Genomic DNA, 18,808 nt, shown 5'->3' on the forward strand with positions numbered 1-18,808 from the left:
ACCTTAACATGCAAAAACAATCCATCTTCAACTAGTAAAGAATCTGAAACCAAATGCCTGTTTCTTTGTTTAATTCTGGAAGCAGGTTAGGAGCTAGGCATGCAGTTATGTCATGTGTTAGGCAGTCTCACACTGGGAAAGGAAACTTGCACCCCTATTTAAGAGAAGGTCATAGCACAAATCAGCTTCTAGAGGTGCTGCACAAGTGTGAAGCAAGAAACTAGACTTGGAATTTTGCTGCTCACAGAAGCATTAAATAAGTAACAAGGAGTGGTTGTAATTGGAAATAAGCTCCATGAAAGGATATATTTAATTCGACAGTGGTGGTCTTTCCTTAAGACAAAAGATGGAAAAGATTTTATTTAGTACTGTATTACAAAAGTGTCATAGCAGGTGCTACTTTCTGCTCCTTAAATGTCCCTCTGAACTCTTACCCCCTCCAGAAGGGAGGGATCCAACATCAAATTCTAGCACACAGCTCCAACCCTGAGAGATCTCTGGCCTACAGAATTACATCCAAGATTACAAACATCAGGACAAAGCATAGTAACTATCAAGCTTATCCACACCTCAGTTTCCTATCTATCAATGTGCCTGGGAGGACCACCAGGCTGACAAGTGCCTCGTGTCCAATCTCATGTCCAACTGGAACATAAATGAACATTATCACCATTACCTTGTACCCTTAACAAGCTAAAAAGGGAGTTAGAAACCTGGATTTTTCTGCCCTGGGTTGTAGAGCATGCACCCTTTCTCAGGTGTGCTGGACTTTGCATTTAGGCTAGCCTAAGAGTAGTCACAGTTTAGCCAAGGTCTGCATAGCTTAGACTGTCCAGTGAAAACCTACTTAGAAACAGAAATACCTGCCAGTAAGTTGCATCAAGAACTTGCACTGTTTGTCTCTGAGCTGATACCTGCACATAAATGAAATGAGTGACTCTGAGAAAACAAAGCTGCTCAGGAAGCCGTCACAAGCTTGCATTGCAGCCCTTCTTCAGGGCCAAATGTCCACTTGACTTTGCTGTGCATGGAATTACACAGCTAAGTACTGCAGTTACAGTCTGTCCAAAGTCAGCCAGAATGAGAGGAAAGAAGATGCTGTAGGAGTGAGTTTCCTGGGGGTTTCTGATTGTCCAAACAGGAAGCCTTTTTAGTATGAAGAGCTACTGAAATGGCTCTCACTGTATCTGAGAGATTGCGAGTTCAGTCAGTAGCATCAGCACTCCGGGCAGGTATTGGCTGTGTAGAATCTGCAAAAGAAAGAGAACAAAGCCTGTCAAAGCAACAGTGGCAGTTGCCAGATTTCCACACCCTGAAGCCCTGGTTGGAAAGAAACTACCAAGTGTTCTGTGTGTTTAATCAGCTACCCTGTTGTTGCTGTACTTTTCCCATACTGAATATGACTTGAATCCTATCCCATTATGAAAACCCATAACTGAATTCACACAGCACACCTTCCACAGGGCCACCCTTCAGAAAGCCTGAGATATCTCTGTGTACTTACTTACCTGCAACAGAAAAAGTTGTGTCAGACATTTTTAAGCTATTATAGATAAAAACAAGCAACGTGCTCCTCATCGTAGGGTAATTTTAAACAACTGCATTTACACAAACTCTTCTTTAACTCAGAAGAAAATACTGTATTGCTTGAAGGATTAATATTCTGTGGTTTGAAGGATATTAGAGATACCTCTGTAGAAAGACCAGCACCTTTATGAAAAGGTTTACATGTGAAGGAGTCTTCTGCCTGTATCTTAATAACTACAGTACTAGAAAGCTAGGAACTTTTTTTAATAGTTGGGATCTTTTTTTAAGTCCAAAATGAGTTTTTTTATGGCCTAAGAAACTTTCCTGTTCATACACAGCTAATACACCTATTTCTGCCCCAGGCAAGTAGCTTCTGCAGCAACACAGTAATAAAATCCTGTACTGGCAGCTGCCCCACCTCTAAAGCTAACTATGACTAGTAAAAGCTGAGGGTTTAACAATTCCTTGTAGGAAATCATGCAAAAGAACCATGAAACTTTCAAGTACAGCTGTTTTTATTTTGCCAGCATTAGAACAACCTGCTACTAAGGGCCTCACCTTTACAATCCCATCACAGTGTGCCGAGGCAACCGCTGTGGAAACCTTCACCAGCTTCGCAGCTGACAAGTGGATCTTGAAGTGCCTGTGGAAGTGGGCATAAAGGCAGTCCATGAAAACATCCACCTCCTCTTGGGTGATCTCTCCTGGCGTTTTTTGCACCGTGTCCCACAGAGCTTGGGCATCCTCCGGGTGGATGGCGTAGGAAATATCCAGGGGCTGCGCCAGGCGGGGCACGGAGAAGACGAGTTCCACGGCAGAGGCAGCTCCGTCCGGCTTGCAGCCAGCCCACATGGCCACCATCCAGCTGAGGTTCAGGGGGCTGATGGCCAGGCGGCGGAAGCAGCAGTCAAAAGTCTTCTGGAACCAGCTGCCAACCAGGGAGGTGTAGCTCTCGGCGCCGTGGCTCAGGAACAGGGGCAGGCAGGTGAAGTGCTCCGGCACGTTCTCGGAAAGGTCATCTCCAAACACAGAGCAGAACCAGCCCGACCACACCGGTTTGTCCTCAGAGTTCCTGGAGGAGGCTCGTGATCTCGAAGAGAGCTGGGATGGGGAGAAGAAGCATTGGAATGCTGAAAAGCAAGTATGGCTTTTTTTTTATTTTATTTAAAGTTTTAAGACTTTTTAAAAAGTTTTTTTTTTTAATTACATACAATTATTCAGTCTATCCATGACATCCCTAAAAGTTGAATGCAATTTTGTTGAAAACAGCAGAAAAAGCGCTTTTAAATTCCTTAGGATCTGAGTTTATGCTGCTTAACTCCCATGGTACATCCTACAACCACTGACACGATGAACCTGACATTTCAGTAGCACATTTCACTTGAGGCAAAGCATTTCAGAAACATTAATTAAGCACTGGCCAGGAAGTGGGATTATGCTTTATCTAGGAAGAAAAAGAACCCATCCAAGTGCTGGCAGTAAATTGACTGCTGAACTAAAACATCAGACAGAGATTGCTCAGAGTCATACTCTGATGCTGTTAAAAAGTTGAACTCAAACTTGCTCTTTACTGTATGCATTGCTTAGGGGAGATCACAGAATCAATTAGGCTGAAAAAGACCTCTGAGGTCATCAAGTCCAGCCTGTGACCAAGCTCAACCTTGTCATTAGACCAGGCTTTTGACTGTGTTATATCCAGTCTTAACTTAAACACCTCCAGGGACGGTGACTCCACCATCTCCCAGGGCAGCCAATTCCAAAGTCAAATCATCCCTTCTGTAAAGAAACTCTTCCTAATGTCCAACCTAAACCTGCCCTGGCACAGCTTAAGTCTATAAATGTTCCACTCCAGTTAAAAATAGACAGAATTCAGTTTCATTAAACCACAGTGGATGCTCCAGTAGCTATGGATCTAACTTTGGGGCTAGGATTTAACTTCGGGGCTTTCTTTCAAGCCAGAGCGTTCCACCACAACAAAACCAGCGCCCTCACCTGCACGAGGAGGGCAGCCTGGTCCAGCTCGGTGCCCCTGATGTCGGCAAGGCTGGACAGGGTCACCTTGATGTCCAGCTCGACGCCCACCTGCACCGCCAGCCCCTTCTGCTTCTCGGCGGCGATGAAGGCGCCCAGCAGCCGCGCGTAGTCCCTGAGGCGGGCGCGGCGGAAGCCGTACAGGGGGGTCACGCTGTACAGCGTCCAGGCTTTACGCAGCAGCAACGCTGTTTTCTGCGGGTCCGCCTTTTCCTAGGAGGGGGACAAAAGAAAAGGAACGAAGTTAAAGTTTGCTTTTCCCGCGCGGCTGAGGAGACGCGGAGGGAACGCGAAGGGAACACCGAGGAGGCGGCGGCGCCCGCGCCTCCCCCGTACCTGAGAGCACAGCGCTGGCACAATGAGGCGGCCGCTGGGGCTGATGCCGAGGCGGCCATGGCTCCGTCCGAAGGGCAGAGCTCGGGAGAGCCGCCTGAGGCTGGGCAGGGTCCGCACCGCGCCGTCCTCCGGCGCCTCCTCCGCCATGCCCGCCGCGGCCCGCCGGCGCCGTTCGAACTTCTTCCCGTCGGCCCCCGCGCGGCGGGCGCGCCCCTCCGCCATCTTTGGGGCGGGCGGCGCTGAGGGGAGGAGACGGCCGTGGCGGATGTGGCTTCCCCTTTTCCCCTCTTCCCCTCCGGAGCTCACGTTTTAATACTTCGCGCAGGTGTGTGGCGCTCCTCCCGTGCTCCTGGCTGAGGGGCGGCTGCGGGATGGCGCTGCCCCGGCTGCTGGTGCGAGCGCTGCACCGGGCGGCCGCTGCCGCCGCACCTGCGGCTCCAGGTGAGGAGGAGCGCTGGTCCCGTCCCCTCGAGGTTTTGGGAGTCTTTTCTCCCGGGGTACTGGTCAGGGTAGTCCACAGAGCCGATTAATATCACCAGTTATTTTTTCTGTATCACTTTATTAAGTGTCTTCTCTAAATCTCTTTTAATTCTAAAGCCTGTCATGAAGGTAGTGAGATTGGCTCTTGAAATTTTTTATGTATGTCCAGGTAATGCCTTCAGGCTTCTCCTTGCGAGCTGAGCCTCTTGCACATTCTGTAAGTGGTTGTGCTTGGATCAGTGACTTAGGCCGTGATTACAGGTACACGGAGATCTGTGCAAACCTTTCTGTAACCGTGGCTGAGGCCTTCTTCCAGTTGTTTCAGGCAGGAACTGTTCAGTTTACACCTGCATGGTGGGTGTCCTCCGTGTGTGTTGAATTCTTGGTTTGTTAAGCCCTGTTCTGCTGTGTCGCCACCAGGACCTGCAGCGGCAGGACAAGGGGGAATGGCTTTGAACAGAAGGAGGGCAGGTTTGGGTCGGATATTGGAAGAAATTCTTCGCTGTGTGGGTGGTGAGGTCATGGTCCTGCTGAGAGGAGCTGCGGCTGCCACATCCCTGGAAATGTCCAAGCCCAGGCTGGATGGGGCTCTGAACACCCTGGAATAGTGGGAAGTGCTCCTGCCCATGGCAGGGGGGTTGCATGAGATGAGCTTCAATGTCCTTGAAACCCAAACTATTCTATTATTCTAGATTTAAATGTGGAATTGTCAGCACCGCTCAGGACTGATCTGTGACTTTTGCTTCTCTTGCTTCTGAAATTTGCAGGGAAATAGTTTGCAGCAAGGCTATGTTCAAGTATCTTTATGGACTGAGAAACATAAATAATCCCTGTTTAAAATACATTCAGACTAGCTTCATTTCATGTTTATGCCATAGTCTTAGTGCAGATCTATATAGGAAGTAGCTTCTCAATATATCTATATAAATTTTATTGGCAGGGAAAACTCATTTATTCTGTCTCATCTGCAAAAGCGATGAGATATTTTATATATATTTTTTAATTTTTATTTTTATGTGAGACTTTAACAGCTTTGTCACTCGGACCAACACGTGTGGAGAGCTGCGTGCTGCTCACGTGGGACAGAAGGTGACCCTGTATGGATGGGTTCAGTATCAAAGGTAAGTGCAAACCCTGGTGAAAAGGGAGATGATTATTTGCCACATCCACTCTGAGCTGTGTTTCATCCACCTTTGCTCTCCAGTGATGGTCTGCATGGGTTTTTTGATTTTAGGAGGTCCTGAGTGTCTCATCTTTGACCAGTTGTGGATGGAGACCCAGGAGAAGGAGTTAGGATTATTGCCATGGGGTCGTGGTGATCTTATTTTTGAAGACACCATAGCATGTCCCATTGGGCAGTTTTTTGATGGAAAAAGCACAATGGCAGCTGTCCCTGCTGCAGCTTGAAGAAATCAAGATTTATGGTTCTGGGGCTGGCAGTGTGGATTGTTCACGTGGAACTTTTTATGGGACGAGTGTTCCCCTTCTTGACTTATGATTGGGTTTTGTTGTTGTTGTTTTTATTCCACGTGAACTTTAGTTTTATTGCTCATTTAATTGTTTTTAGCTGAGTGATGTTTCCCAGCAGGAAAATTCAGGTGTCCAGAATCCCAGCTCTGCATGTGTGAAAGCTCAAGTTAAAATCTTGTCTCTCCTGGTTATTTGTATGTTGTCTGAGGCTGGTCACAACGTGAAATGAATTGTTCAGGTTAGATTCAGGTGTGGGGAAAATGTCTATAATGCAGTACTTGTAAGTGCTTTGGGATGAGTTGCAGGGTACTGAAAGTATAGCCAGTTGCCATATGCTTTAAAAAGCAGAAACTACCAAATTTGTGAAAAACATGTTCTTCCTTTTGTGCTTTTCATGGATCAGACAAGGCCTGTTTCTGGTTTTGAGGGATTTCCAGGGACTGACCCAGGTCATCATTCCTCAGGATGAGGTAAGTGCTACCAAAACATGAGTCTGTGTTTTTATTTTTCCTTTGGAAGCTTGGCTTCAGCAGCCACTTTGTCAGATTGAGTGCTCTGACTCACAAGTAGATTGCAGTGTCGTGAGAGCCCTGACCTGACACTGCAACAGAAGCATCAGTGCTGTTTCCCCTGCCTTAAGAGTGATTTTGGGCTGAGGTGCTTGGCCACAGCACCTTTGTCCTGTCCTGTTTTTTGAGTTCCTCTGAGGCTGTGTCCTCTCCCTGCAGGCACATTCCCACGTGAAGGAGCTGCTGTCCAACGCCCCACTGGAGTCTGTGGTCAGAGTCACTGGAACAGTGTCCCCTCGGCCCCAGGGGCAGGAGAATCCGGTGAGGATGGGGTAGGGAGGCTCTCAGGGCTTTTATTCCTTGCAGGAAACACCCCTGAATGGTGGGATCATGGTGGGCTTCGTGTCAGAGCATTGTCAGGTTCTGCTTGTGTGACAGCCCATCCTTAGGTAGTGTGAGGTGAAATCAGTGCAATGTCAGATAACAGGAGAATCTCTGAGCACATTACAGGCACCCACAAATTAGACTGGATCCCAGCCCTTTGCAAGGATAATGCTGGATTTTCCAGGCTTTCAAAGGGTGGTTGGAATTGCTTTTGCTTGAAAATAAATACTGTCATGTCAAGTTCCACTTGTTTATTGATTTTGCTGGTCTCCATGTATAGGAAACAGAGGCTGAGTGATTTTTTAATGTTCTGCATTCCTCAGCTGCCATTGTAATCAGCTGTAGACTGATCTTTCAGGATTGTAAATATAACTGTCAGGTCTAAAAAGAGGACTGTATTTATGATCATAACTCCTTTTTGTAAAATCCAGGCTTCAAGCAATGCCTTCATTTCTTTTATTAATTTCTTGGTTTGGGAAGGTTCTGTGTCCTTTCCCCTGGTAAATAGTGAGAGTCCTGCAGGATAAAGTGATCTTTGATGTGCCTCAGTGCTACGTGAGGGGAGCTGCCTGTTCTCCCTCGGGATGGAGTCAAAAGAAGACCAGTTCTGAGAACTGGTGTTTAGAACTGGAAGTTCTGAGAAGTTCCTCATCATTTGCCTTTTTTGACTCATTTTAAGGGCTGCTATTGCTCATGCTCACTGAAGCTGTGGGGTTTTCTGGGGCTGATATGTTTATTTACCTTCATGTTACTGGGAAAGAAGCTGCCATCTTTGGTGAGGTGACTTGTGTTTCTCTGAACAGAAGGGAAATCTGGAAGAAATCTGTCCTTGGGAGAAGCTCTCTGATTTATACACTGTGTTAGAAGGCAGGGAGGGTAATCACATTGCTTCTTTTTTTCCCTTTGACCATCTGTGAAATACCTTTGTCCAACTGTTTTGACTTTACCTTTTTTGCCTTTTTGTTCTAGAAAATGCCAACGGGGGATATTGAAGTGAAGGCAGAGACTGCAGAGATACTAAACTCCTGCAAGAAGCTGCCTTTTGAAATCAAAGATTTTATCAAGGTGTCTGTGTTTTTCTTATTAAAGTGTTGGCTTTTCACTAAATTGGGAATTTGCCCAGGGTGATGGCAAAACATCTGAGAGCTGAGTTTGGTTCTCCCCACTTCACTTTGGAGGAATGATGGTATTTAAAACAGGGGTGCTGTTTGTTTGCTGGGAGAATTTATTTCCAATTAGAGCTAGGCAGAAAACAGGACTTAAATGATTCCAGATTTCTGGAAGCACTGATGGCAAAGGAAAGAATGAAAGAAATGGGGCTACACTGGGTTTTTGAGTGTGAAATGAGGCTGTTTTATTTGACTTGTGGAATCATAGAGTGGTTTGGGTTGGAAGGAACCTTACAGATCATCCTTTTCCAAACCCCCTACCATGGGTAGGGATGTCACCAGGTTGCTCAGAGCTTCATCCAGCCTGGCCTTGAACACTTCCAGGGATGGGGCAGCCCCAGCTTTTGTGGGCAGTTTTGTTCTTTGTTTCAAGCCATTGCCATATTTGTGTAGGTTGTGTGCAATGGCTGCATTGCAGCAACCGAGCACCATGTCTTTATTTATCTTCCCCTTTTTCTCTGTGGCTTTAGGAGCACCTTCACTGGACAAACAGTTTGAATTTTGTCCCTTAACCCTGATCCTCTCTCCTCCCCAGAAGTCTGAGGCCCTGCGGATGCAGTATCGGTACCTGGACCTGCGCAGCTTCCGGCTGCAGTCCGCCCTGCGGCTGCGCTCTCGCGTGGTGATGAGGATGCGCGAGTACCTCTGCAACCTCCACGGTGAGGGAGCTGCTTGGAGCAGCAAGCATTCCTGTCGCTGTCATGTTTTCTGAAAAATCCCTTCACCAGGATTTCTTCTCCTGGGAAGATGAGAAGCCTCAGAGAAAAAACAATATTATCTCATTTGCTTCTCCCTGTTTCGCTGCTTTTGAATGTGGCTGGAGATTGTTTACCAACAGGTGCAGCTTTGATTGGTTTCATGTGAATTGTTTTTCATTAATGACCAATCACCATCATCCGTGTTGTTGGACTCTGAGGAGTCAGTCATGAGTTTATCATTATCACTCTTGTTAAGCCTTCTGTCTGTATCTTCTTTAGTATAGTTTTAGTATAGCATTTCTTTTAATATAATATAATACTAATTCAGCCTTCTGAGAACATGGAGTCAAATTCTCATCTCTCACCTTGTCCTGGGGACCCTTACAAACTCAACACATTCCAGCTCTCCCTGCTGCTTTTTCCTTGTGCTGGCAGAGATTCCTAACCAACTTGCTGCTCCAAACTGGTCACACTTAATAAGGACATGTCTGCTTGTGGTGGGATCTTTAGTGGGATGTTGTCAGGCCTGAAGGAGCTGCCCACAAAAGTTGTGGCTGCCCCTGGAAGTGCTCAAGGCCAGGTTGGATGAAGCTCTGAGCAACCTGTTTCAAATTAGCTGTTTCCAATGAGAAAAGACTCTTTGCAGGTAGTTGCTCTCTTTTGGTCACCCAGTTGAGGCATGTCAGAGGGATGGATTTTGTTTAGAGCTTTTACTTCTCTTAAATTCAGGATGTGCATTTTGGAAAATCAGTGCCTGGTTTTATAATAGATAGAGAATTAACACATTTTCAGCCTGTTTGGAGTCCTCTGTCATCAACAGTTCTGGCAGGACATCAGAGTAGCTCAGAGCTTTTAGATCTGTCATTACAGGAATAATTATTAGCAGTAGTAAAGTGTGTTGGTTTTGAAGAGGCTCCATGGTGTGCTACATGACCTATTTTGCTGACTAACCCTATCTAGCCTACTCTGTCATGTTAGTTCTCCCTCCTCTCAGCATATTCTGTGTTTGTTCCCCAGGGTTCGTGGATGTAGAAACTCCAACTCTGTTTAAAAGAACCCCAGGGGTATGTATGTATGTGATGCTTTTGGCCTCCCACAGCTGCATAGTCAGGGCTGAATCATTTCCAGTTGCCTCTCAGCCTTTGTTGCTTTTCCTTTGCTAAATAACAGCTTGTGAAACTTCTGATATCATCCACAAATTCTTTTAAAAGTAGAGGGAGAGAAAGGGGAGAGATGACAACTCATGTCTTAATTTTGTACCTTCAAACAAGATAAGCTTCTGCTTTGTAGAGCATATGTTGAATACAAGTCTGTCCTGGGATTATAAACCCAAAAAACTTGAAAGCACTATCTTTTCAGCATTTATCTCTTAACCAGTAGGTTATTGTAGAGGTCATACTCAAGTAAATTTAATTTCTGATCTTATATTCATTTCTTTCATTTCAAAAATAGTAAGAAGAGAGCTTTAGCTGAGGAATTGTTGATGAAGCTACTCTGGAGTTCTTGCATTTAAACCCCAGTCTTGGATGGTCTATTAAACATTAGTCTTTCAGAGAAGAAGGTAGAGAATTCTCCTTCAGATATTTTAGACCAAGTTGTTTAACAAATATGAAGTGTAATGTACAAACAGCCATTTCCTCACATGTGGGATTTCATAATGGGAAAAATAGATCCTTTCCTCTTGCAGTTCCTATGTCAGGAATTGGGGCCACTTACTTGCTGAACTCTGTAAATTTTCTTTCTGATACCAGGGAGCCAAAGAATTCCTTGTGCCCTCGAGGGAAGCAGGCAAGTTCTACTCTCTGCCTCAGAGTCCTCAGCAGTTCAAGCAGCTCCTCATGGTTGGAGGCCTGGACAGGTAAGAGTTTCTTGGCCTCCTGTTCTCTGCATGTCCTGTCTAGGGTTTGATTGCTTTATCTATGAAGTTTAGAAACTTCCCCCAAAAAAACCTCACTGCCAAGGATTTGTGTCTTAGAGAGGGATCCTTAAATACTTGGGACTTTATAGTCAGTTGAAATGTATCTTTCTGGAAAGCTGAAATCTTTAGTGCTGTGTTAAATGCAAACCTGATCTGAAGCAGAGCCTGCCTGAAGGGCAGAAAATTTAATGTGTGATGAAAGCTGCTCCAGGAGTAACCTACAGAACTAATTGAGGTGAGGCTGGGCAGCTGAGCGTGACTGAGACAAGGAAAAGCATGTCAGGGTGCCCAAGTGCAAAGCTTTTAATTGGGCTTACTTCTCCAAATCAAATGGATAGGCAGGGAGACAGACAATTGTTCACATGCTGAACTGCAGGCCTGGTTTGTCTGAGGGTTTTGCATGGTTGTTAGGAGAGTCCTGGAGTGGAGTGGAATAAAGAGTTGAGTGTGCTGCCCTTGGGGGACAGCTCACCTGGCAGTCTCCATGTGCCTCTGGAACATATGGCTGGAGATGGATACAGCTGCTGATAGAGGTGCTTCCACTCAAAATTCCATTCTTTTGAAGGGATAGGAGCAAAGATCATCTGCTGTGGGAACAAAGCCCTCTCTCTCTGATTTACTTCTTTTTTCCTTCTCTTTTGTATGATCAGATCTAAAGCCACAGTTGAGTTGAGGATACTTTAAATCATTATCTAAGTCAAAGTGTCACTGCAGGTACTTCCAGGTCGCTCGCTGCTACCGGGATGAGGGTTCACGGCCTGACAGGCAGCCAGAATTCACCCAGGTAACCAGCCTCTGCTGCCTTGCTCCTGCTCCTCAACCCAACTCTGAGCTGTTTGCCCTTCTGGAGGCTTAGTCTGTGCTAGTCTGGTGCTGCTTTGGTGCGTGTTTCACAGACACACCCTTGGAAATTGGTGTGGGATGAGTGCGTGGTTCCTGTCCTTGGCTGGCTGCAGTGCCCCAGGTGCAGATGTGGGAATTGCGTTGCAGCAGTGATTTTACTTTGATGATACAATCTCCTCCTGTCCTGCTAGGTCAGACATCCCATTCCTCAGCCTTGAAATCCCAGGCTGAGTTAGCCTGGTTCACTCAAGGCTGCTTCTGTGTCCTTGTCATCCTTACCTCATTCAGTCTCTGAGGAGGTTGTTGCCTGAGTCATCAGCCTGGAGGGTGATCCTAAGCACATTCCTGGCCTAATGCAGTCATGCTGTGATGTCATTTGCTGTATTGTTTCTTGTTTTGCCGGCTTTGTACTCAAAAGTAGCACTGTGAAAGCACAACCTGTAGCTAATGTGGAATTCCCTGCCTTGTTCTCTGTTTTAAGATAGATATAGAGATGTCATTTGTAGATCAAGCTGGGATCCAGAGGCTCATAGAGGGCCTCCTGCAACATTCCTGGCCTGAGGAAAGAGGCTCCATTATGACTCCTTTCCCTTCCATGACATATGAGGAGGCACTGGCTGACTATGGGACTGATAAACCAGACACTCGCTTTGGAATGAAGGTGAGGGTTTGCCCATTGGAAGCTTGCAGCTTTTCCTTTCAGTCAGTGTTTTAATAAGCTTTGGATCATGGATACATGGTTGGCTGGAGTTTTGAGTGCTGTAATTGACCCAAGGTGCCTGTTCCATTGTTGCTGCTTAGTGCAGTCTGCTGAAGAAGAGAGGATTTAATCAGTTGACTGAAAAATATATGTTCTAATAAAACTTTATTTTAAAGGTGATGTAGTACTAGGGAGCAATGCATCTTGACTGTTTTAGGAGCAGAAGCTTTTAAAAGGGAATAGTGTGGAAGGTGTTAAGACACAGGTGCAGGAATTTTTGTTTTGTATTCCTACCAGCAGTGCTTTTTTCTGTGCTCTCTCCTTTGTCAGATCGTGGATATCAGTAATGTTTTACGAGGATCAAACATTCACTTTGTGCAGAATGCCCTCAGTTACCCCCATGGCTCCATCAGAGCCATTTGTATCCCTCAGGGAGTGGTAAGTGATGCTCTTAGATCCTGTTTCTGGTTTATGTGGAATAAATAAAATGTTAATTTGAATTCCTTTGTTGGTATGGAAATATTCCTTGCTATTTCTGGTGTTCATAAAGGGAGCTTGGGATTGGTTGTAATCCATGTTAGGTGGGGCTGAGTGGTGTTAGAACGATAAGGCAACAGGAAGATTATTTTATCCTTAGGAAGAGGAGGAAAACAACAAAGCTGCAAGATCCCATGAGGATAATGAACCCTCTTGGGGTTTCACCTTGCTTTTTATCAGCTTTTTGATGTGCATCTCAATAATAATTTCTGACAGGAGATTTGTCCTGGTTTAGGGGCTGGGCTGGGCACAGCTCTGGGATAGGCACAGAAGGGTCAGGTGGTTCTGTGTCCTCCTGTTTGCTTTAGCTGCATTTTTGGGTACAATTTGTGTCTTGTCACGAGAATGTCATGGACCAAATCCAAGGCTGACAATAGATGTGGAAAACTTTTGACACAGCCTTGCATTTTGGCAAGGAAACAGATTTAATTCTGGCTGTAGGCATCTTTGTAGCTTGGACAGTATGGAAAAAACAAATCCTCTGAATATTGAGTTTTATCTGGGGAGCAGGGCTTTGTAGCCATGGTTTCCCTTGGGAATCCTTTCAGTTTGGCACAAAGTGCAAATTAGTGGCTTCCCACGAGAGGGCACAGAGGTGTTTGTTAGAGCAACACAAAAGTGGCATCTAGAACTGGAGTAGCTGAAAAAAAATCAAGATCTTGATGCAGGTCCTCATTTACTTCATGGCTTTGCACGCAAGAGTCGGCCCAGTTGTTTTTCTCTGTTCTTCCTCCAGTTTGAGCTCTGCATTCCCCATCCACAGTGTGGTGGTGTAACCTTGTTCCTGCAGGCTGGAGGCAGAGTGATCTAACCCTGCTGACCAGATACATTTATCTGTGAGAAGTGGGGGGGAAAGTGTAGATCTAGAGGGGTCTCTTCCTGAAAGGAGCCCTCAGAGCAGACACCCAGCCCAATGCTAAGGACCCTGTCCTGTTCCACAGCCTTCATAAGAACTTGAACTAGAAACAAAATAATTGAGATGTTTGGAAGCAGCTTAATCACTAGATTTGATACCAAGTCAAGTTTTTCAAGCTGATCTTTGCTGTGTCTTCTCTTGCTCTTTCCCCAGAGGTATCTTACAAATAAAGACTTGGGGTCATTGAAGGAGTCTGCAAAATCCCAGTTTAACCAGGTGAGACAGAAACTCTACTGAGGCTTTGGGAAGGGTGAGTGGCAAAGTGTGATAAAGGCAGAGGGAGGTAGGAGAGCAGTTTCTAATAGCTGAGAGTCAGAGCCTGAGCATGTAATGCTTCAAGTCAGGAGAGGGCAGCACTGCACTGAACATACCCTTACTTTTCTCCAGGAAATCATGGAAATTATCTGCAGAGCTGATGGAAGCTTGAAGTCTCTGCTTACCAAGTTCCTTGGTGAGAAGGAGCAGTCAGAGCTCATCCAAGCACTGAACATGCAGGAGGGTGATGTGGTGCTGCTGGCAGCTGGAGAACACAAGCAAGTGGTAGGAGGCATTTCTTGGGTGGCTCTGTGAGTTGAATGTTGCTGGTGATGGTTTTGATGTTATCTGACCTTAGCCTGATTCTTATTATTATTAAAATAGGTCATCATCTAATTTTCTGTTTCTCTGGAACGGCAGCTATAGCAACAGCAGATAAAGCATGAAATGTGCCTATTACTTTTATGGCCCCCAGTCAAATTCTGGGCAGGACTTGTATCTGAAATGAAGCCTGAAATATAAAAAACCCTGCAACAAATCAATGCCTTCTTTTTTTTAAACCTCATTTTTGAAGCATCAAACGCATTGGAAAATGAGGTCAACTAGGTAATTGTGTCTCCCACAAGTGCATGGCTTATTAGCAGCAATGGTGAGAGATTCTGTTTCTACCCTTCTCTCTGTTCTTGCCATCAGATGTTGCTGGCAAGAATAGAAATAAAACAATAAAACAAAGCATTGTTTTATTATAAGGTGCCACACTTTGCTCAATAGCCAACATTCTCTTCTGTGCCTTCATTTCTCTGTCTGCAAAGTGTGGATCTTACATGTGGTCGGTCCCCCAGTTAATCCACATGTGCAGAGCTGGAGGTTAGTCTAAGAAAATTCTGAAGATGAAGTAGCTGGGAAAACATGAACTTCCAAGCTCCTTACTTGGTCTCTGTCAAACCCTGGTGCTGCTGCTGCCTCAGCAGGAGGGGGATACATTTCAGGATACGAGGCTAAAGCGTTCAAGGGAGCAATGCATTCCAGCTGATGCTGTCTGTGGTACTTCCTTCATGGAACACTCTTTGCCTGGTGGGTGTTTGAGAGAGTTCCCTGATGGTGAATCCACCCTGTCTCATCTCTCCCTTCTCTGTTGCAGTGCTCTGCCTTAGGAGCCTTGCGGTTGTTGAGTGCCAACCTCCTGGAGGCAGCTGGGCTGGCACTCCGTGATCCCACAGCCTTTCACTTCCTCTGGGTGGTGGATTTCCCCCTTTTCCTCCCTAAGGCTGAGAATCCCACCCAGCTGGAATCTGCTCATCACCCCTTCACTGCCCCTCATCCTTCAGATGTCAGCCTCCTGTATTCTGATCCCACAAAGGTAACCAACTTCATGCCTGCTGTGCTGGCTCTTTTACAGCTGCTCCCATGGAAAACCAGGCAAGCAGCAGCTGGGCTTAGTGTAAAAAGTGATGTTGTTTCATGAGACTGACTGCACAAGGAAGATGTAGATATGTTGGAATGAGGCTGCTAAGATGATCCTCACTTCTGCTATGATGAAAGGCTGAAGGAGCTGAGGTTGTGCATCCTGGAGAAGAGAAGGCTCAGGAGCAACATTAGAGTCCTTTCCAGTACCTAAAGAGGCTACAAGAGAGCTGGAGAGGGATATTTTGCAGGGGCAAGCAGTGACAGGACAAGGGGAAATGGTTTTAAACTAAAAGAGTGTAGACTTAGATTGGTATTAGGATAAAAATCTTCCCTGTGAGGCACTGGCAGAGATTGCCAGGAGCAGCTGTGGCTGACCCATCCCTGGTAGTGTTCAAGGCCAGGCTGGACAGGGCTTGGGGCAACCTTGGATAGTGGAAGGTGTCCCTGCCCATGGCAGAGGGTTGGAACTAGGGGATCTTTAAAATCATTGTGTGATTCTATGACCTTGTATGTATCTGGAAGAGATGGCTTCCTGATTACTGCCAATAGCAAGTATTCACATGTGCCCCAGCCAAAGGAGCTGTCAGGAAACAGAAATGTTATATTCTGACCTATCTCATTTGCTTCAGGTTTGATAAACCTTCCAAAAGGTTTTGTTCTCCTCCCACATCAGAGGCACCCATGCCTCTAGCAGGACTGGTACCTGAATTGCAATGAACCCCTGAGAGAGCAGTTTTACAGAGTTCCAGGGCTTCATTCCCAGTGTCTTTGGCATCTCTGTGCAGGTTGTTTTTAGGTGCAGCTGTGGGCCAGCCTCACAGAGGTGCCTGTCCCTGTCTCTCTGCAGGTCCGTAGCCAGCACTACGACCTTGTGCTGAATGGCAATGAGGTTGGAGGTGGCTCCATCAGAATTCACAGTGCAGAACAGCAGCGTTTTGTGCTGGAGAAAGTGCTGAAGGTAACACCTACAGATGCCTCTAGTGCTCTCTTGGAAATTTAAAAGCACTGATTAATTGAAATATTAATTGCATATTCTGAAAGAAGCACTCATCTTCTCAGATAAAGACATAACTCCTAGCCCTGAGCAATGGATGATTTCATTTTACCTTCATCTTGTGTTGCTAATAGGAGGAGCATTGCTTGTCCAGTGACCCTTCTTAATGTGATTTTTGCAGGAGGACTCTGAGGTGCTTTCCCATCTAATTGAGGCTTTGGAATTTGGAGCTCCACCTCATGGAGGAATTGCTTTAGGTAAGTGATCTGTAGTTCTACAGGTGCAGGTCTTCAGTGGTTTTTTGGAGGTTTGTTTGTTTGTTTGGATTTTTGTTTGGTTTTTTTGTGGGTTTTTGTTTGTTTTTCTTTTGTTTTTTTGGTTGGTTTTTCATTTTCATACTACATCCTGGGAACAAGGCTTATGGTTGTTAGGAAAAGCCTTGGTGCTTCCATCTCTGCAGCAGCTTTGTGAAAAGAAACAGAGGTCTGGTCACTAAGAGCAGAAAGTTTGGGTGTTCATCCCCAGAGTGACAGTGGGGTTTAGCTCTTAAGCAAGGACATTGGTGGCTCTAAGGATGGTCCTTACCTGCTGCTCTGCAAACCCTGTATTCAGTGAGGTTGGGTCAGCTTTGTTCCCATTCCTGTGCAGCCAGAGCAGGATCCCTGTGCTGCCTGCCTGGAGGCACGGGACAGCAGGGGCACTTAGTGTTTCACACCCTTCCCCTCTGCTGCCATCTCATTTCCCTTCTCTCCTCACCTGTTTTGCTCATGAAATCAGAAAATTTCAGGGTTTGGTTTTTTCCCTAGAATAATGCAAGTTCTTGGTTTAAAGAAAGAGGGGGAAAAAAACCCAACCAACCAACAACACCCTCCCTACACTCACCAAAATAAAAAAGCTGACAAAAAACAAAGCTATTTTTTAACCTGTGCTCTTGCAGTTTGACTTTCCTCCATCCAGAGCCTTTTGTTCCTCTGGAATTTTTCTTAGTAGTTGTAATCCTTCCAAACTGGTTGATGCAGAGCCCTGAGCTGTCAATCAGAGCCCTGCCAGTGTTCTGCCATTCAGCTGCCCAAGTTTTGTAATGCTGTGTTTGCTGTCTGTGTCCTGCAGCCTTTTGTGTGTTACAGAACTTCCTGCAATATTGAAAAGCTTTATTTTGGTAGACATTTCTGCTCTCGAGGCAAATCTGTTTCTCTGCTACCAGCTGAGATTAATTTTTTTCCTCCCTTACTTTCTTCACTCTTTTTCTTCAAGCTCAGTGATATTACCTCCTCAATCTTTCTGATTTTTCTGACACAGGGGAGGTAATACAGAGCCATAACTCAAGTGTTTCACCAATTTGTTTTCTGCTTGTAGGACTTGACAGGCTGATCTCTCTCATTGTTGACGCTCCAAGTATCCGGGACGTCATTGCCTTTCCAAAATCCTTCAGGGGACGAGACCTGATGGGCAATGCTCCAGACTATGTCACTCCAGAAGAACTAGAGCCATATCACATTCAGGTTTCCTGGCCTCTTGAAGAAAAAGAGGCAAAGAAAAACTGACTTCACGCCAGTGGTGTAAGCTGATCTGATCGACCAGAGGTGGTTACAGCTTCTAAAGGCCGGGATTCAGTTCAGAAAATATCAGCTGCTGTGGCAGGGTGGGGGACAGTCCAACTCCACTGTGCTGTGGCAGTTTCAGGATGGAGTGGGAAGTAGATAAGGGATCTTCCTGACAGGAATTAATCTTTGGGAGGTAATGGGAAGGACCTGCAAAAAAGCAACAGAAAAGAATATAATTTTAGCATAGGATATTGAGACTGTTTGCTTTAAGATGTCATATTGGAGGGAAGATGGGTTCTGGTTTTTCCCAATTTTTACATGTCCTTTGTAAAGTATTCCTCCTACAATCTGGAGGAGATAGCTTCCCTGGCAGGAATTAAATCATGATCCTCATTAAATCACAACAGCTGAGCACTGTGACAATAAAACTCTCCTGGACCTGGAGCTCTGAACACTGCACAGCCAAACTTCAGCTCAGCCAGCAACTTGTCTCCTGTTGGAGGATACCAGATCATGGGGAATTCAAACTCAGCTGTGTTTTCCCTTCAGAGGAGAGGGAGAGAAGCATGGATGATGTTTGCAACAGTTGTCCTTGTAAGACTCATCACAGAGGTGTTGATCTGTCTTTGGGGCCTGTGGTCCTGGTGCTTTCAGCACAGTCATTCAGGAGTTTGTATGTTTATAAATAAAGTTTACCTGGCAGTGTGGTTTTGCCTGAGTGTAGCTTTGGGCTTTCTCTACAACAGCAAGCTGTCAGTTTGGCTTTGTGACCCCTGGTCCCTCCAGGAGAAGACAAGAAATCTGTGGGAGCACAGCATGAGCTTGTGTGAGCTCTGCCCGTTCCTGCAAACCTGCAGTGGGGAGTGAGGCAGCAGCAAGCTCCTCCCAGGGAACTGATCATCCCTGTCCCACACCAGAACATCCACACTGACTGTTCTGAGGAGAGCTGGAGGTGAAACTGAGGAAGAGTTTCCTTGATGAAGATGGTGCAAAGGAAGAAAAGGGAGAGTTCCTGTGTCCCAGCTGGGAAGGACAGCAGGAGGCACATGGCAGAGGAGGTGCTGGAGGACAGAAGAAAGACTGCAGTTCT

General features: G+C 45.8%; 2 protein-coding genes across 4 annotated transcripts; one reads left to right on the top strand and one right to left on the bottom strand.

Moving 5' to 3' along the window:
• Positions 1-1,178: 1,178 nt before the first annotated feature.
• CENPL (centromere protein L) lies at positions 1,179-4,065 on the bottom strand (the record flags this gene model as incomplete). The annotated part of the gene is made up of 4 exons (XM_084211265.1): positions 3,895-4,065; positions 3,520-3,771; positions 2,086-2,628; positions 1,179-1,250 (listed from the first exon to the last, which is right to left on the bottom strand). Exons 1-4 carry the CDS (start codon positions 4,039-4,041, stop codon positions 1,179-1,181), a joined length of 1,014 nt encoding a protein of 337 aa, XP_084067391.1. The 5' UTR covers positions 4,042-4,065.
• A 68-nt stretch (positions 4,066-4,133) lies between these two features.
• Positions 4,134-18,419, top strand: DARS2 (aspartyl-tRNA synthetase 2, mitochondrial). 3 transcript variants are annotated; one of them, XM_084210995.1, is made up of 18 exons: positions 4,134-4,335; positions 5,396-5,495; positions 6,248-6,314; positions 6,573-6,674; positions 7,707-7,802; positions 8,442-8,565; positions 9,622-9,668; positions 10,356-10,462; positions 11,237-11,306; positions 11,847-12,026; positions 12,396-12,503; positions 13,672-13,734; positions 13,906-14,058; positions 14,915-15,133; positions 16,028-16,138; positions 16,356-16,431; positions 17,531-17,757; positions 18,126-18,419. In XM_084210995.1, exons 1-17 carry the CDS (start codon positions 4,266-4,268, stop codon positions 17,716-17,718), a joined length of 1,881 nt encoding a protein of 626 aa, XP_084067121.1. In that variant the 5' UTR covers positions 4,134-4,265; the 3' UTR covers positions 17,719-17,757; positions 18,126-18,419. The 3 variants fall into 3 exon arrangements, with proteins under 3 accessions (XP_084067121.1, XP_084067120.1, XP_084067119.1); XM_084210994.1 differs by having other exon boundaries at positions 17,531-17,733; XM_084210993.1 differs by having other exon boundaries at positions 17,531-18,419.
• The last annotated feature ends 389 nt before the right edge of the window (positions 18,420-18,808 follow it).

Source organism: Fringilla coelebs, assembly GCF_963513975.1.
Source record: "Fringilla coelebs genome assembly, chromosome: 9".
NCBI lineage: Eukaryota > Metazoa > Chordata > Aves > Passeriformes > Fringillidae > Fringilla > Fringilla coelebs.